General features: G+C 56.7%; 5 protein-coding genes and 2 non-coding genes across 7 annotated transcripts; 1 reads left to right on the top strand and 6 right to left on the bottom strand.

Moving 5' to 3' along the window:
• Positions 1-881: 881 nt before the first annotated feature.
• On the bottom strand, positions 882-5065 carry L226DRAFT_538348 (uncharacterized protein). The gene is made up of 5 exons (XM_067681473.1): positions 4109-5065; positions 3117-3970; positions 2712-3047; positions 1139-2656; positions 882-938 (listed from the first exon to the last, which is right to left on the bottom strand). The coding sequence occupies exons 1-5, from the start codon at positions 4800-4802 to the stop codon at positions 930-932; spliced, it is 3411 nt and encodes a 1136-aa protein (XP_067531796.1). The 5' UTR covers positions 4803-5065; the 3' UTR covers positions 882-929.
• A 56-nt stretch (positions 5066-5121) lies between these two features.
• Positions 5122-6293, bottom strand: L226DRAFT_538346 (uncharacterized protein). Its single transcript, XM_067681472.1, has 5 exons — positions 6269-6293; positions 6135-6216; positions 5706-5767; positions 5407-5654; positions 5122-5349 (listed from the first exon to the last, which is right to left on the bottom strand). The coding sequence occupies exons 1-5, from the start codon at positions 6276-6278 to the stop codon at positions 5236-5238; spliced, it is 516 nt and encodes a 171-aa protein (XP_067531795.1). The 5' UTR covers positions 6279-6293; the 3' UTR covers positions 5122-5235.
• A 376-nt stretch (positions 6294-6669) lies between these two features.
• Positions 6670-8211, bottom strand: L226DRAFT_468986 (FAD/NAD-P-binding domain-containing protein; the record flags this gene model as incomplete). The annotated part of the gene is made up of 2 exons (XM_067676175.1): positions 6670-7962; positions 8023-8211. 2 exons carry the CDS (start codon positions 8209-8211, stop codon positions 6670-6672), a joined length of 1482 nt encoding a protein of 493 aa, XP_067531794.1.
• Positions 8212-8569: 358 nt separating this feature from the next.
• On the bottom strand, positions 8570-11582 carry L226DRAFT_492090 (uncharacterized protein). The gene is made up of 4 exons (XM_067677379.1): positions 11182-11582; positions 9860-11129; positions 9607-9809; positions 8570-9553 (listed from the first exon to the last, which is right to left on the bottom strand). The coding sequence occupies exons 1-4, from the start codon at positions 11356-11358 to the stop codon at positions 8687-8689; spliced, it is 2517 nt and encodes an 838-aa protein (XP_067531793.1). The 5' UTR covers positions 11359-11582; the 3' UTR covers positions 8570-8686.
• A 1851-nt stretch (positions 11583-13433) lies between these two features.
• Positions 13434-16244, top strand: L226DRAFT_615724 (uncharacterized protein). Its single transcript, XM_067686816.1, has 14 exons — positions 13434-13663; positions 13724-13897; positions 13952-14042; positions 14095-14342; positions 14401-14528; positions 14592-14881; positions 14946-14967; positions 15020-15157; positions 15222-15281; positions 15338-15439; positions 15493-15545; positions 15607-15700; positions 15762-15835; positions 15898-16244. The coding sequence occupies exons 1-14, from the start codon at positions 13496-13498 to the stop codon at positions 16047-16049; spliced, it is 1794 nt and encodes a 597-aa protein (XP_067531792.1). The 5' UTR covers positions 13434-13495; the 3' UTR covers positions 16050-16244.
• Positions 16245-16272: 28 nt separating this feature from the next.
• On the bottom strand, positions 16273-16345 carry L226DRAFT_t222. Its single transcript has one exon. It is a non-coding gene; the product is annotated as a tRNA-Phe (tRNA).
• Positions 16346-16420: 75 nt separating this feature from the next.
• On the bottom strand, positions 16421-16492 carry L226DRAFT_t221. Its single transcript has one exon. It is a non-coding gene; the product is annotated as a tRNA-Glu (tRNA).
• Positions 16493-16688: the final 196 nt, after the last annotated feature.

Here is a 16688-nt window from a genome sequence, read left to right as displayed (position 1 = left end):
GCCAGAATATGCCTGTCAACATACTCGCTCCGCGTACCTTTCATTATCCCATAGCGATAGGCATTCGAGCCCACTGACCCGACGATAGCCTCCTCACCGGAGTCTAGGGAGTGTCTGGGATTATACACCTCCGGTTTGCCTCCGGTACTATTAGGTCGGGTAGCAGCAAACGCACCAGTACGCACTGCCTCCCCGCATATATGCGTCTCCGTCTGGCCCTTCTGGCTTATCAGCTCATCGTTGCCAATGTTTACGTGACGAGGACGTCCTCATCTCATTGTAGACCCCTTCTTCGGCGCATTATCATATATTATCTACCCCATGCACGCAGTGGCTATTGCGACAGTGAAAATGTATTCAACGATAAAGTTAAAACAACATCAACGACCATCACAAACCCATAGCGAGTGTCATCAGCTACGGCCACCACCGAGACAACGGAGAGACTCGTGCTAGCCTTTGCGACCACCGATGACCAAAAGTTAAGTAGTCCGAAGCAGCACGTGTGACATAGATTCGGAAGGAAGTGAGGAAAAAGAATCACACAACATATAGTGGAGGGAGGACATATAGTGTATGGTTGTCAGTGAGGGAGGGGACAGCGCGCACAACACACGGCGCGCGTAGGGAGGAGAGCGTACGCACAGGGAGAAGGCCGGACCAGGACACAAAATGAACGAGTAAGTTACGTAGGTGAGCGGGGCCTCGCGGGTACCCGAGGCTCCGTGGTATCTTCAGGAAGGAATGCGGTGGATATGTACGATGGAGCAGCAGGAGCAAACGCTTGTTTCACAATACGCACATTGGAATGACGGGAAATATACCGGACCACGAGATAGACGGAGCGAGGAGCAGCAGCAATGGGTAGGAGTTGGGTAACGTGGGCGTGCGGCACGCAGTAGGCGGCATGCGGTAGTAGGCCGGGTCGTTCACCGGCGCTGAATACGATACGATATTTCAGAGTGGGCCGACGCAGGGCGGAACGCAAAGGGGAAGGGAGAGGGATGTAGCAAGAGAGAACCGTCGTGGAGAAGGTGTGCTACGCCTCCTCTTCCTCCGGTTCCTCCAAGACGTTGTGAAGGGGGGCGCCGTGGACGTAGCGAGTGGGAAGATCAATCGGAATATCTTCGACGCTCACCTTGTCATCCGCAGGCTCTTCGATCTCCGGGAGGTCGGCAGAGGCGGGCGCGGCAGGCGACGGGACAGCGGGGAGAGGAGAGGTGGAGCGTTCCCGGCCATTCTGGAGCGAGGCTTGGCGGACAGGCAGACGCGATGAAGGGATAGGGCTGCTCCCCGACTGGCGCTCGCGCTCGCGATACATCTCGATGAGGCTCGCGGTCTTGCTCGGAGCTGCCTTGGAAGGGAGCGAAGGAGGAATTGTATGCTCGGGCGCCGAAGGGAGGGTCTTCTTGACATCGCGGGGAATCGCCTGCGAGCCGACATGGATGGGCTCGGGATCCGAATCGTACTCAGAAGCGGCAGACTGTCTGAGGAGGTCGACGTTGTCCCGCACGGCGAGGTTGCGAGACCTGACAGTGGCAGCAGTGTAGGGGTTGTCGGTCGAGGTGTCGCTTTCATACGAGGGACGCTCGAGACGATCGCGAGGGTCATCGGCGATAGTGGGAGGACGACGTTCTGGATGCAGGTCGAAGTACCCTAGCCGCTTTTGCGGCGTCGTCTTCGGGGTCTCCCCTTCCTCGTCATCGCCATACCGCAGAGAATCCGACTCCTGCTGGTCGTGGTCAAGCACGGAGTCCTGCAACGTCGAGGTATCACCGCCACTGGGTCCAGCTATAGGCTCCATGCCATCGTCCTCGTCGTCCGAGAATCGGCCGCGCACGGCAGCCAGCACCTCCGATACCTCTTGGCTCGCAAGTTCTGGGTCTGATCGACCGCCCTTCAGACCATTGCGCAGCTCTGCATCCTGACCGGCCATGCGACGGCTGTTGGTCGCGACGAGGATATCGACCCATGCGTCGTCTTTCGACCGTCGCCGGTTATGGCGCCGAGTGGAGACCTCCTCATCGTCGAAGCTTGCGATGCGGGTGTCGAACTCCACAGGATCATACTCTGTGGGGACTAGACCGGCTCGCTTCACAGGAGACGGACTGGAGGGAAGTCCGGTTGGGAGGCGAAAACGTGATCCTTTCCTCCCGCCCTCTTGTGGGCTCACGGGCGTCCTGGGAGTGGGCGTTGGGGAATCCGTCCGCACAGGGGTCAGAAAGTGCGTTTTGACAGGAGGACTTGTGATCTTGACAAGAGGATTTGTGTGGAGTTCGTGCCCCGGAGTCGCAACGACGCTAGGAGGTGTCGGACGCTCCTTATCGGGACTGCGGTTCAGAGATAGGACTTTAGTCGCGCTGCCATTGGAACGTAGGAGACCTTCGAACTCGACTTCGCGGTAGCTTGGGCTGTGGGGAACTGCGCCGACCACATACGGACGGCCGTTCAGCGTGGGCGCCGGCTTCCACTGTTTAGACTTGTTCGTCGAGGAAAAGAGAGACGGTAGCCTCCGCCGATTGGCGCCCGAAGAGGCGAGTTGCTGACGGTACTCATAGGGGACGAACTCTTCGAACAGAATGAGGGTGGTAGATGTGCGCGGGTCGGCGGTGCCAGATACCGTCGTGCGAGACACGGGGAGGGACTTGAACTCAACCTGCACCGCAGTGAGGTGATGCTCGCACAGATGACGTAGGAATGTATGTACTCACCAGTGCCCAGTTACATTCTCGATCAGTCTCCTCGCGACGCTCATCATCCATCCATCCTCCGCCATAGATGAGATCGCAGAAGACGTCCAGGAACGCCTCCTCCACGACCTCCTCACCACCCAAGACTGGCTCCGTATCCCAGCCAAACGGCGGAAGGGACTTCTGCGTTTTCTTGAGCTTGCGGTGCATCTCCGCCTGGTGTGTCGGCCACGAGCTGATCGTGTTGGCTACCGGCGCACTGAATTGCAATGTGGCGCTCAAGTGCGCATCTGTTCTGGAGAAGCCAGATGACGAGAAGTCCTGCCAGCTAAGAGTGGCACGCTTCGCAGCACGGGCCTAGATATGACAGGGGCATGTGGACATCAGCATTGCCGCAGATTGCATGCTCAGAATGGAAGTACGTACCGCCCGCGCACTCTCCGTCAAATCGAACTGCAGCTTCTTCTCATCTGCCACAAGGCTGCCGAAGCCCATCGCCTCGAATTCACCCCATTTGAGATCAGTCAAGCTCCGGAAGCGCTCTTCACCTTCCTTGTCTTCGAAGTTGATTGACGAGGCAGAAGATATGGAGGACGACAGTGAAGGAGGGGGGTGGCTTGAGGTTGATCCAGCGCCGGTATCCGGGTGGAAGTTAGGTGGGAGGACCATCCGTTGCTTGTACGCGTCTGAGTAGCGAGGCGGTAGCTTGAGCGTCGGTGGGGCAATGCGTTCCCATTCCTTGGACCCGGCGAATGAGCGCTCCGACGCATTGGACATCGAACCCCGAGGGCGATGAGCCCACGACGCCGAACTCTTCACGAGGTCGGGCGAATACATGCGAACGTTGCGACGTACGTTGAGAACGCGTACGGTACGGGCGCCACGGCGAGGTTGCGGACGGTCATTCTTTCCCACTGGTGTTGGGAGCATGGCCGGGTAACCCTGAATCCAGGCCTTGAGGCGGGTAGGAACGCCCATGGCTGGCGCTGCGGCATTGGCCTTTGCGTCCTGCCATCGTATGAAGGCGAGGATGAGGTGCTCGGTGGCGGTCGTTGCGCGGAGATAGTGAACATACGCATGGTGGAAATTAAGCGTGGAAGGCCCCAGGCCGAACAGAAGTGGACCGAACAACGGTGAGAGAGTGGGCGGAGTGTGCCCAGAAGTTGCAGAATGCGCTGTAAAGCGACTCAACAGTGTGAATAGCCCGATGAGCAGTTGACGCAAAAGGGGCTCCAGAGGCTCGAGGAAGGCCGAAAAATGCATCCCCGGGTAGTGCAGTGCTGGTAGTTATCGGAGTCATTGACAGGCGGATACAGCGAGTCGCGAAGGCCATGGGGGGCAGCCGGGAGCGCATATGACGAGGAGGACGGTTTCATCAGCATCCAGGAGTGCATACGACGAGCCACAGGGATACACACCGGCTTCGGTATCCCGCCATTGCATATATGCGTCGTATGATACGAGCCCGCGTACCTCTTGCCCGCCGACCCAGCGTACGACCCTCGCCAAGCCCCACCGTAGTGTCATTCCCAGTTCGTGTGGGCCCGCCAAACGCGCCTCCTCTCGCCACTGCCTATCTGCCTCGGACGACGGCCTGCTGCATGTCTTGAGAAAGGTCTGAATGAGCCTCTTGACGGACGACGCGGACACATCGAGGGCCAAAGTTGAAAAGATAAACGGAGTCGTCAGTCCGCGAGTACCGAGCTCGTCTCCCACGACGTCCACCAGCCTTGCGACCTCCTCGAGCCCCAGAACGACGTGTCTTCCGTATGATAGATAGCCATAGTCGTGCGGTTGCGCCGCTTCCTGCGTCGGGTCTTCCGGATGGACGTACCGCGGCTTTTCGAGGTTCAGCGGGAGGAAGCTCCCGTCGGGAAGTCCGAACTCGACCTGCTCATCATCAGCAGTGCCCGGGGCTCGCGCCTTGCCTGCGCCCTTTCCTGCGTCCTTCTTGGCCGCCTTCTTTGTGCTGGCGGAGAGTTGCTGGTGGGCGACGTGCTTGCCGGAGCCTCTGCTGGTGATCCTCCCGAACTCGTCGTGTAGCCCGAGGTCGAACGCGGATTTCTTTGTCGGAGTCGAGGTGGTCCGTGCACGAGAGAACAAGCTCGGCATTAAGGAATAAGAGAGTGGAGGGGGTCCTGGGCGGGCTCGGGCGCGGCGAGAACGGCGAGAACGACGAGGACGATGGTGGTGGGAGCCGACAAGGGGAATTGATGATGGCAAGCGAGCCACGCGGCGGCAATAACTCCGTCGTCACCGTCACAGTCGTCGTCAACGGCTGGAACGCCCAGGGGCTGCAATTTATGCGGAACAAAGGCGGATAGCTCAGCCGTTCCAAGCTTCGAGGTTCCAGGCTTTCACAGCAATGCTTAGCCTTATGACGGTCAGAACGTTGCGGCGACAGCTTGACCAATTCCAGCAGCAAGGCACGTCGGGGAAAGCAGGGAAGTCTCCAGGTTGTCCGTGACAGAAAGTTACTAATACAACAGTCGTAATCTCGTAGATATCACTCATTGCTCAAGAGTCAAGATCGGTCAACGGATGATCAAGCCTTCTGGTCTACAAACGGCGGAGGGCCGGGTGGAGGTGCATATTGTGGTTGATGGCCCGGTGGCGGACCTGCGGGAGGTGCGTACTGCTGGACGTTGCCTGGCTGAGGCTATCAAGAAAGAATTCAGTGCATCTGTCGCTGTCAGGTGGAGAATGGAACACCGACCGAGTAATAGGTTTGCGGAGGATACTGTGGCGCGTAACCTAGGCCTCCCGGGGGAACATACGGGGACCCACCGTCCTGCGGGTAATATCCCGGTGTGTACCCTCCTGGAGGTGGATAACCTGGAGGAGGTCCAGCAGGAAGGACGGCTCCAGCGACGGCGGAGGTGTTGACATATGCAAGGTTCTGTCGCCGGGTAGCTCTGGCTCGCATACTCCGGAGGACGCCAAAAAGAATCAGAACAGCGGCGACTTGTAAAACGATAAGTATAAGTATTGACGGATGATCGCGACCGCACTCACCGGAGGCTATCGCGATGCCGATTCGTGCACCGGTAGATAGCGTGCAGCGTTCTCGCCCGAATCTTGGGAATCAATGTCAGTTTTCGGGTATCCGAAAGCGAAGGTTCGACATGAAGAGTTCAGCAACGGAGAGGTGTTTGGTATGCTTCACGAACATCGCACCCGGCGAAAGATGGCAGATCCACCATGGACCATTTCCAGCTCCGCGGATGAATCCGTCAGAGTCCGTCCATTCCTCGCCACAGAACACCATTCATTCCTTCTGCCACAGCCCCATATCAAGGTCAAAGGGGTCAAGAAGTCGCCCTCCCATGTCTCGGGCGAAGTCACTTGAACCTTTGGAGCCGCAAAGCAACCCACAAGCTATCTACCCATCTACCTGTAGCTGCAGGGCTGACCACGAGCAGCATAGCGAACATGATAACTCACCCATCTATGTAACAATACGCCTGCGCGCTTGGAAGAGCGGCAAGCACATATATTGAAGCCAAGCTAATAGCCGCGTGACGACCTAAGCGACGTTGTTCGTGAGTGTACGAGAACTCATGTCTTGATGCACATACCTGCGTACATGGTGGTGGGAGTTCAATAAGTAGGGCGAATGTCGTGGGCACTGGCTGCGGCTATATACCTCCACTTAGCGTGCACAGCCTCACCATCACCCATAATAGGCTTGGCAACCACTAAGGATTACGTAATCGAGGTACTGGACGGGGAACAACGGTCCTGCCGGGAATCCTCAGCCTGAGGTTGTCGGTCGACACCAGGTTGACACTGCCCGGAGGCGTGCCAAGCACTTACAATAAGTAAGTCGATTAGGTATGAGAAGCCTGTGTTTGTGAGATAGACATATCCAGAGCTACTAATTGGTAGATATGTTGACTTGAGTGGTGAGCGTATCGGATTAGCTTGGTGTTAGGTGTGTTGCAATCTATGCTCTGGGAAGATATTGACGAAAACAGGCTCAGGAAACTTGAGTCCTGACCTTCGCCAGGAAGTCGCGTGCCTCCTCCCACTCCATGCGCTCGCGCTCCTTGCCCAATTCCTGACCCCTCCTGATCTCTTCCGCATTGACCTTCTTCCAATCCTCGAAGTCGGTCACCCGTCCCTCCTCCAACCCTGCCTCGACATCCGGCGGAATAGCTTCCAAGTCCACTTCTTTCGGCAGGATCTCAATCGCATGCTCCGCCGCAGCTTTATCCGCAGCAGACTCCGGTGCTCCCGCAGCCATGGTCTGCACGGCCTCCCCGGGGAAGTGGTCGCGGAGGATGGTATCGGCGACGGCGTACGCGTCCATCATCGTGCTTGCGAGCACCCCACGGGCACCCATTGCTGCCCAGCCGCTTGCGTAGACATTCCGCACGATGCGGCCATCCGCGTTCACGACGCGCCCGCTCATAGCACGCAGGTGGCCGAGTCCAGGTTCATACCACGGTGCGGACGGTTCGGAGCGGTGGCCGAGCGACGTGATGACAAGGTCGGTCTCGAGCGTGGACGACTCGCCCGTAGGCACGGCCCGCGAGGATGGGTCGAGCATCGTGTGGGCAAGCGTCAGTCGCGCTTTCTCACTGGAACTGGTAGGGGTGGTGAGACCTGTCGGCGAGCGGAAGAAGTCGAGAGACCACGTCTTCTTTGTCGTGCCCGGCTTGTTCTTCGATCCTTTTTGCAGCAGCTGCAGGGTGCGGGACTGTTGTCGCGTGAGCATGGTAGTACCCTCCACGTCTGCGAGCAGCGCGGGGTCGAGAGGAACCATGGACGAGTCAGGGAGGTTCATCATCTCCCGCAACTCCTTTGTCGTGAAGGCTGCCTGCAGCGAACCCCGTCGACCGACTATGGATACGTGCTGGACAGCAGAGCGGCGGAGGACGTCAAGGACTGGTGTGGGCACGTCGTACTTTGCGAGATGATCGGGTGGCGTGAGGAGCATGCGCGCAACGTCCAGCGAGACATTGCCCTGACCGATGAGCGTGACATGTGAAGTCCGTTCGAGTGGGGGTGGAGATGGCTTAGAAGGATGTTGCGTATACCAGTGCACCATCGACAGCGCGGGTATGCAGTACTGCGAGGGTGGAAGGGCAGGGTGTAGGATCGGAACAGTGCATCCTGTAGAGTAGAGGACATGGGTGTAGTAAGGGCGTAGCGCCTCGAGCGACAGAGGGAGTGTATGTGAAAAGGGTGAGGTGGGTCCGACGTTCACATTTCCGAAGAAGCGCAGTCTGGTATCTGCCGCTGCCTCGTCAAACTTGTGCGTGCAGTTCTACGTGTTCATACCGTCAGAGCTCACTCCACTGTAAGTATGGTATAAATGGGAACGTACCTTCACTTCTGGGTGATCGGGCGCGACGCCGTACCGCACCAGACCATACGGGGCCCACAGGCGATCGTAGAGGTGTATTTTCAGCGTGGAGGCATGGGGTCCTGACCGGGGAAGCAGCGATAGGAGTCGTGATGCGACATAGAAGGACGAAGGGCCTGCGCCTACGATAGCAAGTTTTATCGGTGCCATGCAGTCCTAGCCCTGAAAAGAACGAGTATGAGCAACATATCGCGCCAGTCGATACCATTCAAAGCTGGAATAAGTCGTCGAATACTCACTCTACTCGACTGCGGTCCATTCGCTGTTGTGGTGGATACCTCGCAACCCATCGAGCGGTCGAGTAATATGAGATTTAAGGATATGGCAAGATCTACAGACGGCAGAGAGGCAACGTCATCCAAGGCGGCATGACATTCCCGGAGGAAGGCTGACTTAGTGACTAGCGCTCTCTGTGTTGGCGGTCACGTGCCACGGTGGTAGTAATCAGGTTTCGTGCCCAATCCCTGACCCAGGACCTGTCTTGCAAGGTAGGTCTTATGAAAAAGTTCGGGTATCACTGGGACGCGTTGCATTGATGAGAGAGGGAAACTATGATACAAGGTATACAACGAAATAATACGGGATACGATCAGCGTGGCCAAGATGCGCCCTTCTCGCTCCCATTTTACCGCCGCCAGAAGTCGTCAGACAAGGAGTCGGTGCGCTTGGTAGGAGAATTCGGTGGTTTTCGCTGTAGAAACGGGAGAGGTAGTGTCACCACACCCTCCATACGTCCATAGCAGACCCGCTTGTTGCTCCCAGTCCCCGAATTTGTCGTAGTCTGGACCGTCGAGCCTAGCGGCGGCTTGACCCATGACTTCGGGATGCGGTCACCGACTTTGTCGTCGACGGGCCAGACCCTGTCCATGAGGAACCCCTCGAGCGCCTGGTACATCCAGCCATGCGTCTGCACCATCTCCATGTTGTCCCAATCCTGCTGGGGAGGTACTTGCAACTGGCGGGTGTAGTTCTTCAAAGAACGGGAAAGCTTATTACCAAAGACGAGACTGCGCTTCACAACTACTTCCCGATGCGCCACCGCCGGCGCAGGGTTATCGGGCAGCTGGTCCGGAAGAAGGGGAGGCGCCATGAAGGCCTGTGCTTGCTTCCTCTTCTGCTTCTGCTTCTTCTCCTCCTCGAGCTCTTGAAAGTATTTGTTGACGACGTGGTTTGCTCGGAACCAGCCGAGGAGCATGGAGATCAGGTTGTCCATGTGTTCATCGAACCTCAGCTCGAGGTGCTCGGTGACCATCAGCTTGCCGGTCGCAATGGCGAGCATCTTCCTCGTACCACAGCCGTAGCCGCGATCAGTGGCAGTATACTGATCGAAGAACTCGTCGAGGTAGTTCGCCGCGGTGTATTCGCCGAGGTTCGACCGGAGATAGCGTATGGCGTGATAGAGGAGGACATAAAGAAATGCCTCAAGCTCATCGCAGATCTCGACGGTCTTGTCTCGCGAGAGCAGCGCGACGGACATGTATTGCCAAGTACCCTGGTGATCGACATTAGAATAAAAGCCAATATGAGTACGAGGTCGCCACACACCGTTCGCTCCGGCTGTCGTCGACGGGACTTTCCATGCACTTCCTCAATCGGCTTGGACATTTCCCAGTCCGCGAGAAGGCCGGTCCACTTCATATGGTATTTCCCGTGAACTTCAACAACTTGCGGATACATCAGGATGTTACCGCCGCTGACGTCGCGGTGCAGGCGTGGGGCCGTCGGATTGGTGGCGGCCACGTAGTGAGCTGAAGAGGCGATAAGCGGAGAGACGACGTTGTAAACGATGGAGACTCACCCCATATACAGTCGTTGATGACGGACACGAGCTGTGCGCCTCGCTGAAACTCACTCAGTGACTTGGCTACCTCTTCCACAACCAGACGATAGTGCCGGTGCGGTCGGAGCGGACAATCGTCACGGAAGGGCAAGTTAGCCTCACTGAGACCCTTTGGAGGCGGGACGTGTACTCCGGAGTCGTCCGCGTCGTCCCATTTCCGCTTTGAGCTCGATGCGGAAGACGTCCTGTGCTGGTCGAACGTACTTCCAGATGAGCCTGAGCCCGATGCACTAGGCTGAGGATTTTTGAGTTCCCAGACCTGCGACGTCAGAGTCGTCTGCTCGCGGATGTCTCCGTGACAGACAACGGTAGGGATGTTAGGGACCTCGGCCTTCTTGAGCTCCTCCAGGACGTCCCCTTCCTTCTCCAGGAGAAGGTAGTATGCCCTCCAGGCATCCTTCAACCAGACGAAGCGACCGGTGCCACAATCCAGAGCGACATACCCACGGGTGCCACGCCCGATCAAGCCCTTCGCGCAGAACGCGGGCCTGCAGACCAGGAAGTGCCTCGTGGTCTTACCGTCCGGGACCTCGAGCTTGTATCGCGGCCACTGAGCGTCGAGACTGTCTCCGAACATCTTCCGCACATATGAGAAGGTAACGGATCCTTGGAGTGGCGCGTCGACCATGCGCTCGGTCGCGTCCACGTCAGTTGGGTTTGGGATGGCAGCGTCGTCCATGGTCTTGAACTCTTCATCACCGTCTGACAGGCGGATGGCAGTGGGATCAACGCCGAGAAGTTCGTCGGAGCACTGGGAGATGCGCCACAGAACGTCGCAGAAGAACTGCCAATCCTGGTAATAATCGATGGCCTCGGTGACGACAGCGCCGCCGTGATCCCAGCGGAGGAAACGACAGACCCGTCCGATGACTAGAGGCATGAAGACGGCCTGACGATGCTGGACGGTGAAGACGAGCTCGGCATAGGAAATGATCTCACCAAACTTCTTCGTGCCCAGTATGCTTTCCCTGACCACTACTCCGCCCGGGACGTTCGCGTCGTCGACGTAAGGGTCTTTGTAATTGGAACCGGATTCCCCAGCCTTGAACTCGACGGGCATGAGCTGGTCGATCCAATGAGGCTGATTGTCGGAAGGGGCGGCATCTTCGCGCCAGAACGCAGCATGGACATTTTGCCGGTCTGGGTCAATCTTGGCACTGTCGGGCCTTGTTTCACAGGAACCCATCTTAAGTCCCGGAGCGAGCCCGTGGCGGTTGACGATGTCGATCTGGTGGTTGCGAGGTCAGCGAGGCAGGAGAGTTAGGTAACGACGGACTTACAAAGGTGTCTTGTAACCTCTTCTCGCTCATCGTGTTGGCTTTCTTCAGCTTCTCGAACGGGTTGACGGCGAGGGACGGCTTCGAACGGGTGGATGAGGGGGAGTTGGAGGGGGGTAGTCGTGGGAAGTACTTGTCCGCGAACTCGCATTTGGTGTTTCCGATGCACTTGCTCGCCATGTCTTGTGCTTTGAACTTTCGAAACTGAGGGAGGTTTCCAGGTCCTTCGTTACGGAGAGAGCCCTGCTGCTCGATGTTCGTGCAGACCGTACTAGTAGCTCGTGAGAATGCGGCGGTTACAACCACCCAGATCACACAGCCACCGCTTCCTCTGGGCTCTATGGCGTCTCCTCGTCTTTCGTGACCCACGGGCCACGGCCCATGCCATCGATGCGCGCGGGGCCATAAGCTTTGGACCAATGCTTCCGATTGGATGCCGGTATTGGTATTTTGTCGAGTCCTTGCGATTAATAGACGATAGAAGGACGTACAGGTTGTCCAAAGCTAAACTCTAACCCTATGATCGATGCAAACGACGCACGGGAACTGAGCGCTGAATAGTTGCAGTCCGAGTCGCAATTCTTGTGGTGGTGGTGGTGGTTCGGTGGCCGGGGCGTCAATTCACCACACTGGAAATAACCAAGGGATCGAAATTGGGTTATCGAAAGTAAGCCTTTTGGTAGACTAGATAAACAAGAATTTCATTCATAATTCGCGACCTCCCGAAGGAGACTTATCTGACTTCACGAAACTGCACGATGCTAACCTTTCTGCAATAATTGCCTGAAGAAACGGATGCGTTCGTAGTTGCAGTGCAACCACCACAACTCTAGCCACTGACATAGTAGAAATTCCACAATCATGAACATGGTATTTGGTAGGAGTCATCCAGGTATCAACAAGATCATGTATATTGCTTTCAACGAATGTACTGCATTTCGAAACACTCCCGGGTGAGTTTTCGCCAGTCACAGTGTTCGGTCATGACCGGGACGGCACTGAAACTAGTGACGGCTTCTTCTAGATCTTCACGTTTTCCCTCTAGATCATGATGGTAGCAGATGTCTCGCGCGTCATATCGCGTCTGCGTGAAACTGCACGGCGACACCCGATAAGTATCAAGCAGAACTTCGACGCAATTGTCCTACCGGCCTGGGGACAATCCAACCAACCACATGCCACCATGTCCGGCCCAGGCCAGGAAGCCTCTTCTTCCGTGTGGACTCGCGTGACAGTTGAATTCAAGGCTCTCAGACGGCGAATTGATACCCTACACTCTGTGATTGAGTTCAGGGTCGCTGAGTCTCAGACTCCTCGATAGGTTGTTGGAACTCGGGTACGAAGGCTTGATAATTCCGTATGTCGTCTAACCTACTGCATTTCAGTCCTCAGTTCAATCACCAGCACTAGCGCATTGTCCTTCCATATCGCATGCCCGTCGCGATCCTCATGACACCACGCAGTCTAAATTCAGCATACCGATGTTGCATCCTTTGCTGCGAGCACTGATGCCGGATATCGCCATGTACAGCTCCCGAACATCTTTCCACGCACCCAGAAGGCTGCGAACTCAATCTTTCCGTACAGTGCTCACTCAGCTCGTACACCTCCAGCTCCGCTTTCGAAGGTATCGCTACAAGCTCCGTGCTATGCAGAGGATGTCTCCGGAGCTTGAGGTACTGGTAGCTCTGCATTCCCCACGTTGTACTGCCAGTGCTGATCACCAGAAGTGAGTCAGCTTCTATCTCACCAAAAAATAGCTCGCCAAGACCTTCGTCGAGGCGTCGGTCACGTCTGTGCTGGGCGGCGCTGCGATCTGTACACTTGGTCGTATAGGCACACCACTTGCGAATATCCCTGGTGGTTTCCACTTCCCTGCAACGTCGCGTACACGGGCATCCTCGACCAACTCAGGGTAGGTCCATCTGCTTCATTTCTCAGGAGTCTCCCACATGATCCTTGAAAGAAGTTCTATTCGCGCTGTACGCTCCCACCGGCGTAGAAGTCCCAACATGAGCCGGCGCTCGCCCCTACTCGCCTTCGAGATCAACAAATGGAAAGCGGCTCTTCTGCAGTCCACCCTTCAAGGACAATGTGCCGTGTTCCCATGGCTCACGCGATAGCCATGCGGCGCACCTCGTCGCCATCGGTATACTTGTCATAGACATTCCGGGCTGTGCCTATCTCGACCTCCAAGCGCGGATGTCGGGACAGTATAAATCGTGTTCACGAAAGGACAGGGAGGCCAGGCGACTGTTCGCTTTCGAGCTCCTCGCCCTCCTCGCCCTCCTCTCCACGGCCATAGCGACCCTCCGCCATGAAGTTCTCCAACAACTTCTTCCGGTCTGTCTTCCTCGCCGTTGTTTGCGCGACTGCCGTCACGGCGGCCCCATTCCTGGGCAGCTTGAAGCACACGACCCTCCAAGTGCGCGAAATCAGCCCTGATCTCGTCGTGGAAAGCTTCCACCCCGAGTCTACGCTAGAGGTGCGCAGTCGCAGTAGCTACGGCGGTGTTTGATGGTTGTGCTAATGATGCGCCATGCAGACGTTTGGTGTGAACGGCGTCGACCACCCGCTCTCTGCGCGTGGTGAGTTCGACCTCAAGGATGCGACGGTCTCCTTTGTGCAGTCCCGTCTCAACGTCCAGCCCGACACCATTGCCTTCCGGACCGGCTTCTCGAGCGATGTCACCCAGCACGCGTTCGTTCGGCAGCAAGTTGTGAGTCACTCTATGTAGCATTCCCACAAATCACAACGATTAAGACGTCTGTAGAACGGCATCCCGGTCGCTAACGCTGTGGCCAACGTCGCCTTCAACAAGGACAACAAGGTCGTGTCCTTCGGCTCGTCATTCGTCAAGCCTTGTAGGGATCCTTCCATCCAGCTCACCGCCACCAATACTCATATTTCATCTAGCATCCATCCCGTCGACCGCCCCGTCCCTCTCTGTCGACGATGCGGTCGCTAAGGCGGAGAGCGCGCTCTCGGGCAAATTCAACGAGCACCCGCCGACGGTTGAATTCGTCGCCAAGAAGGACGGGTCCCTTGCCTTAACGCACGTCGTGCAGATCCAGAATGATGAGACCGGGGCATGGTTTGAGGCATTCGTCGATGCGCACTCCGGCGAGATCGTTCAGCTCACTGACTTCGTCGCGAAGATCACGGTCAGTGGGCATGCCTACTAGGGTAAAGTTCGAACTGACCAATCCTCTGCGTGCGCAGTACCGAGTTCTACCCATCACCAAGGAGACGCTAGTGGAGGGCTTTGAGAACCTGACCGACCCGCAGAACCCCGCTGCGTCACCCGATGGCTGGCACAGCGACGGCACGACTACGACCACGACTACCTCGTACGCCACCTCTCTCAGGCATCACTGCCGCCTGGCTACCTGATACTGATAACATCATCGCAGCGGCAACAATGCCATCGCATTCAAGGGCTCGCAGACGAACCTCACCTCTCAGTCTGCATCCGGCCAGTTTATCTTCACCCAGAACCCGAACCAAGCTCCGACTGTCCAGGCGAACATCGATGCGGCACGCACGAACGCCTTCTATATCGTCAACAGTGTCCACGATATCTCGTATGTCTACGGATTCACCGAGGCCGGCTTCAACTTCCAGAACAACAACTTCGGCAAGGGCGGCACGGGCAACGACCGCGTCACCATTTCCGTACAGGATTCCGCTGGTATTGACAATGGTACGTCACTGGAGAATTCTGCGCGCTGTAGTACGAACAAATGCTGAGATCAAGTTCGACGCAGCCGACTTCGCCACGCCGCCCGAGTAAGTGGCGTCGTGATATTTCTGATAAAACAGAGGCTGACAGTCATCGCAGTGGCCAGTCCGGCCGGATGAGGATGTTCCTGTGGGACCTGACCAGCCCCGAGCGCGACGGCGCGCTCGAAAACGACATCGTCACGCACGAGAACACGCACGGCATCAGCAACCGCATGACCGGCGGCGGCACAGGACGGTATGTCCGCGCAAGTAGCGCATCCACCAACGAGAACTCACTGACACGGATGGCGGTTTGACAGCTGTCTCCAGACGACCGAGGCTGGCGGTATGGGAGAGGGTTGGTCTGATGCGATGGCGGAGTAAGTGGGACTTCCCGCCGTATACTTGACCGGGACGTAACCTTCCTCTCGTATAGGTGGACTGAACACAAGGATGCAACTATTCCCGACTACGTCCTCGGCCAGTATGTGATCAACGACCCAGCAGGGATCCGGAGTCACCCGTACTCAACTTCTGCGTGAGTGATATGGCCCACTGATAGTTCACCCACTGAACACGGGACGATTATAGTACGACCAACCCGCTCCGGTACTCCAGCCTCCGTACCCTGAATGAGGTCCACGGTACGTATGGTGTTCCGATATGAACGATCCGAGCTGCGGCTTACCCAGATCCATCATGCAGACATCGGCGAGGTCTGGGCGAACATGCTCCACAACGTGTATGCAGGGCTTGTCGGCGCCCACGGCTTCTCCGCGACGGCACACACGGACCCTACGTGAGTGCAAGCTTCCTACTACACCCACCCACGCACTGAATAATCGGACCATGCGCCTTAGGACGACCGGCGGTAACACTGTCTTCCTTCACCTCTTCCTCGACGCATTCGCCATCCAGCCCTGCAACCCGACCTGTACGTCGCACATCTCCTTGTATGCTGCCTCGTACAAGCCCGATGCTGATCGCCTGTAACAGTCCTGACCGCTCGCAATGCATGGATCCAGGCTGATGCCAACCGGTTCGGCGGCGCGAACTTCTGCACACTCTGGACCGCCTTCGCTTCGCGTGGGCTCGGCGTGAATGCTGCCAACCACAACGACGACTCGACTGTTCCTGCTGGGTGCTGAGTGTGGGGAGCGAGTGCTTTCGAGCCAATCGGGGTCGCTAGCCGCTGGGGACCCATGACGCGAACATAACGGTCTGTAGTCTATACTATCCTTCGAGATTTAAAGGTGTCAGCATGAGTCTCAAGGCTCAAAAAACATACGATCTCTATGAGTGAGCCGGTTGTCTATGTTAAGCCTTGACAATGTGGTAGGGAGGACAAAAAGACAGCAATTCGGCATCACATGCCAGGAGCGTGGATTGAACACGCGACCTCCAGAACTTCAGTCTGTTGCTCTCCCAGCTGAGCTATCCCGGCGATGTATCACATTAGAATACGTTCATCACCTCATCACCTCGACCTTTGCAGCAAAACTATACTTTACCCGAGCCATTCCGACACGGGGAATCGAACCCCGGGCTATCGCGTGAGAGGCGATAATGTTAGCCACTACACCATGTTGGATGTTGAGTGTTTTCAATATTGCCATATCAAGTCGTGAAAGTCGTGAAAAACAAATTACTTGCTAGTAAGCATGCCCTCACCAGTAAGTCCGATCGATATGAGGGATGTGCCAGCGAGTCTGACAGACCCGGACAAGATTTAGATTCGATTGAAGCTATACGTCGACACGACCGTTGCAGTACCCAACACCAAGATG

This window comes from Lentinus tigrinus (assembly GCF_003813185.1).
Source record: "Lentinus tigrinus ALCF2SS1-7 unplaced genomic scaffold L226scaffold_31, whole genome shotgun sequence".
NCBI classification, from domain to species: Eukaryota; Fungi; Basidiomycota; class Agaricomycetes; order Polyporales; family Polyporaceae; genus Lentinus; species Lentinus tigrinus.
This window is presented reverse-complemented; position numbering and strand designations above follow the sequence as displayed.

Excerpts from the sequence above, each read along its gene's own strand:
- L226DRAFT_538346 (XM_067681472.1), bottom strand. Across the intron at positions 5,655-5,705 it reads CGGCATCGCGATAGCCTCCG|TCGCCGCTGTTCTGATTCTT; the intron begins GTGAGTGCGGTC and ends TCGTTTTACAAG. Across the intron at positions 5,350-5,406 it reads CTCCGCAAACCTATTACTCG|CCTCAGCCAGGCAACGTCCA; the intron begins GTCGGTGTTCCA and ends CTTTCTTGATAG.
- L226DRAFT_538348 (XM_067681473.1), bottom strand. The coding sequence starts at position 4,802 with ATGCCGAGCTTGTTCTCTCGTGCACGGACCACCTCGACTCCGACAAAG. Across the intron at positions 3,971-4,108 it reads ATGGCGGGATACCGAAGCCG|CACTGCACTACCCGGGGATG; the intron begins GTGTGTATCCCT and ends GATAACTACCAG. Across the intron at positions 3,048-3,116 it reads TGACGGAGAGTGCGCGGGCG|GCCCGTGCTGCGAAGCGTGC; the intron begins GTACGTACTTCC and ends TGTCATATCTAG.
- L226DRAFT_615724 (XM_067686816.1), top strand. The coding sequence starts at position 13,496 with ATGAAGTTCTCCAACAACTTCTTCCGGTCTGTCTTCCTCGCCGTTGTT. Across the intron at positions 14,882-14,945 it reads TTCCGCTGGTATTGACAATG|CCGACTTCGCCACGCCGCCC; the intron begins GTACGTCACTGG and ends AGTTCGACGCAG. Across the intron at positions 15,158-15,221 it reads ACCGGCGGCGGCACAGGACG|CTGTCTCCAGACGACCGAGG; the intron begins GTATGTCCGCGC and ends GCGGTTTGACAG.
- L226DRAFT_492090 (XM_067677379.1), bottom strand. The coding sequence starts at position 11,358 with ATGGCGAGCAAGTGCATCGGAAACACCAAATGCGAGTTCGCGGACAAG. Across the intron at positions 11,130-11,181 it reads AGAGGTTACAAGACACCTTT|ATCGACATCGTCAACCGCCA; the intron begins GTAAGTCCGTCG and ends CGCAACCACCAG. Across the intron at positions 9,810-9,859 it reads CATCAACGACTGTATATGGG|CTCACTACGTGGCCGCCACC; the intron begins GTGAGTCTCCAT and ends TCGCCTCTTCAG.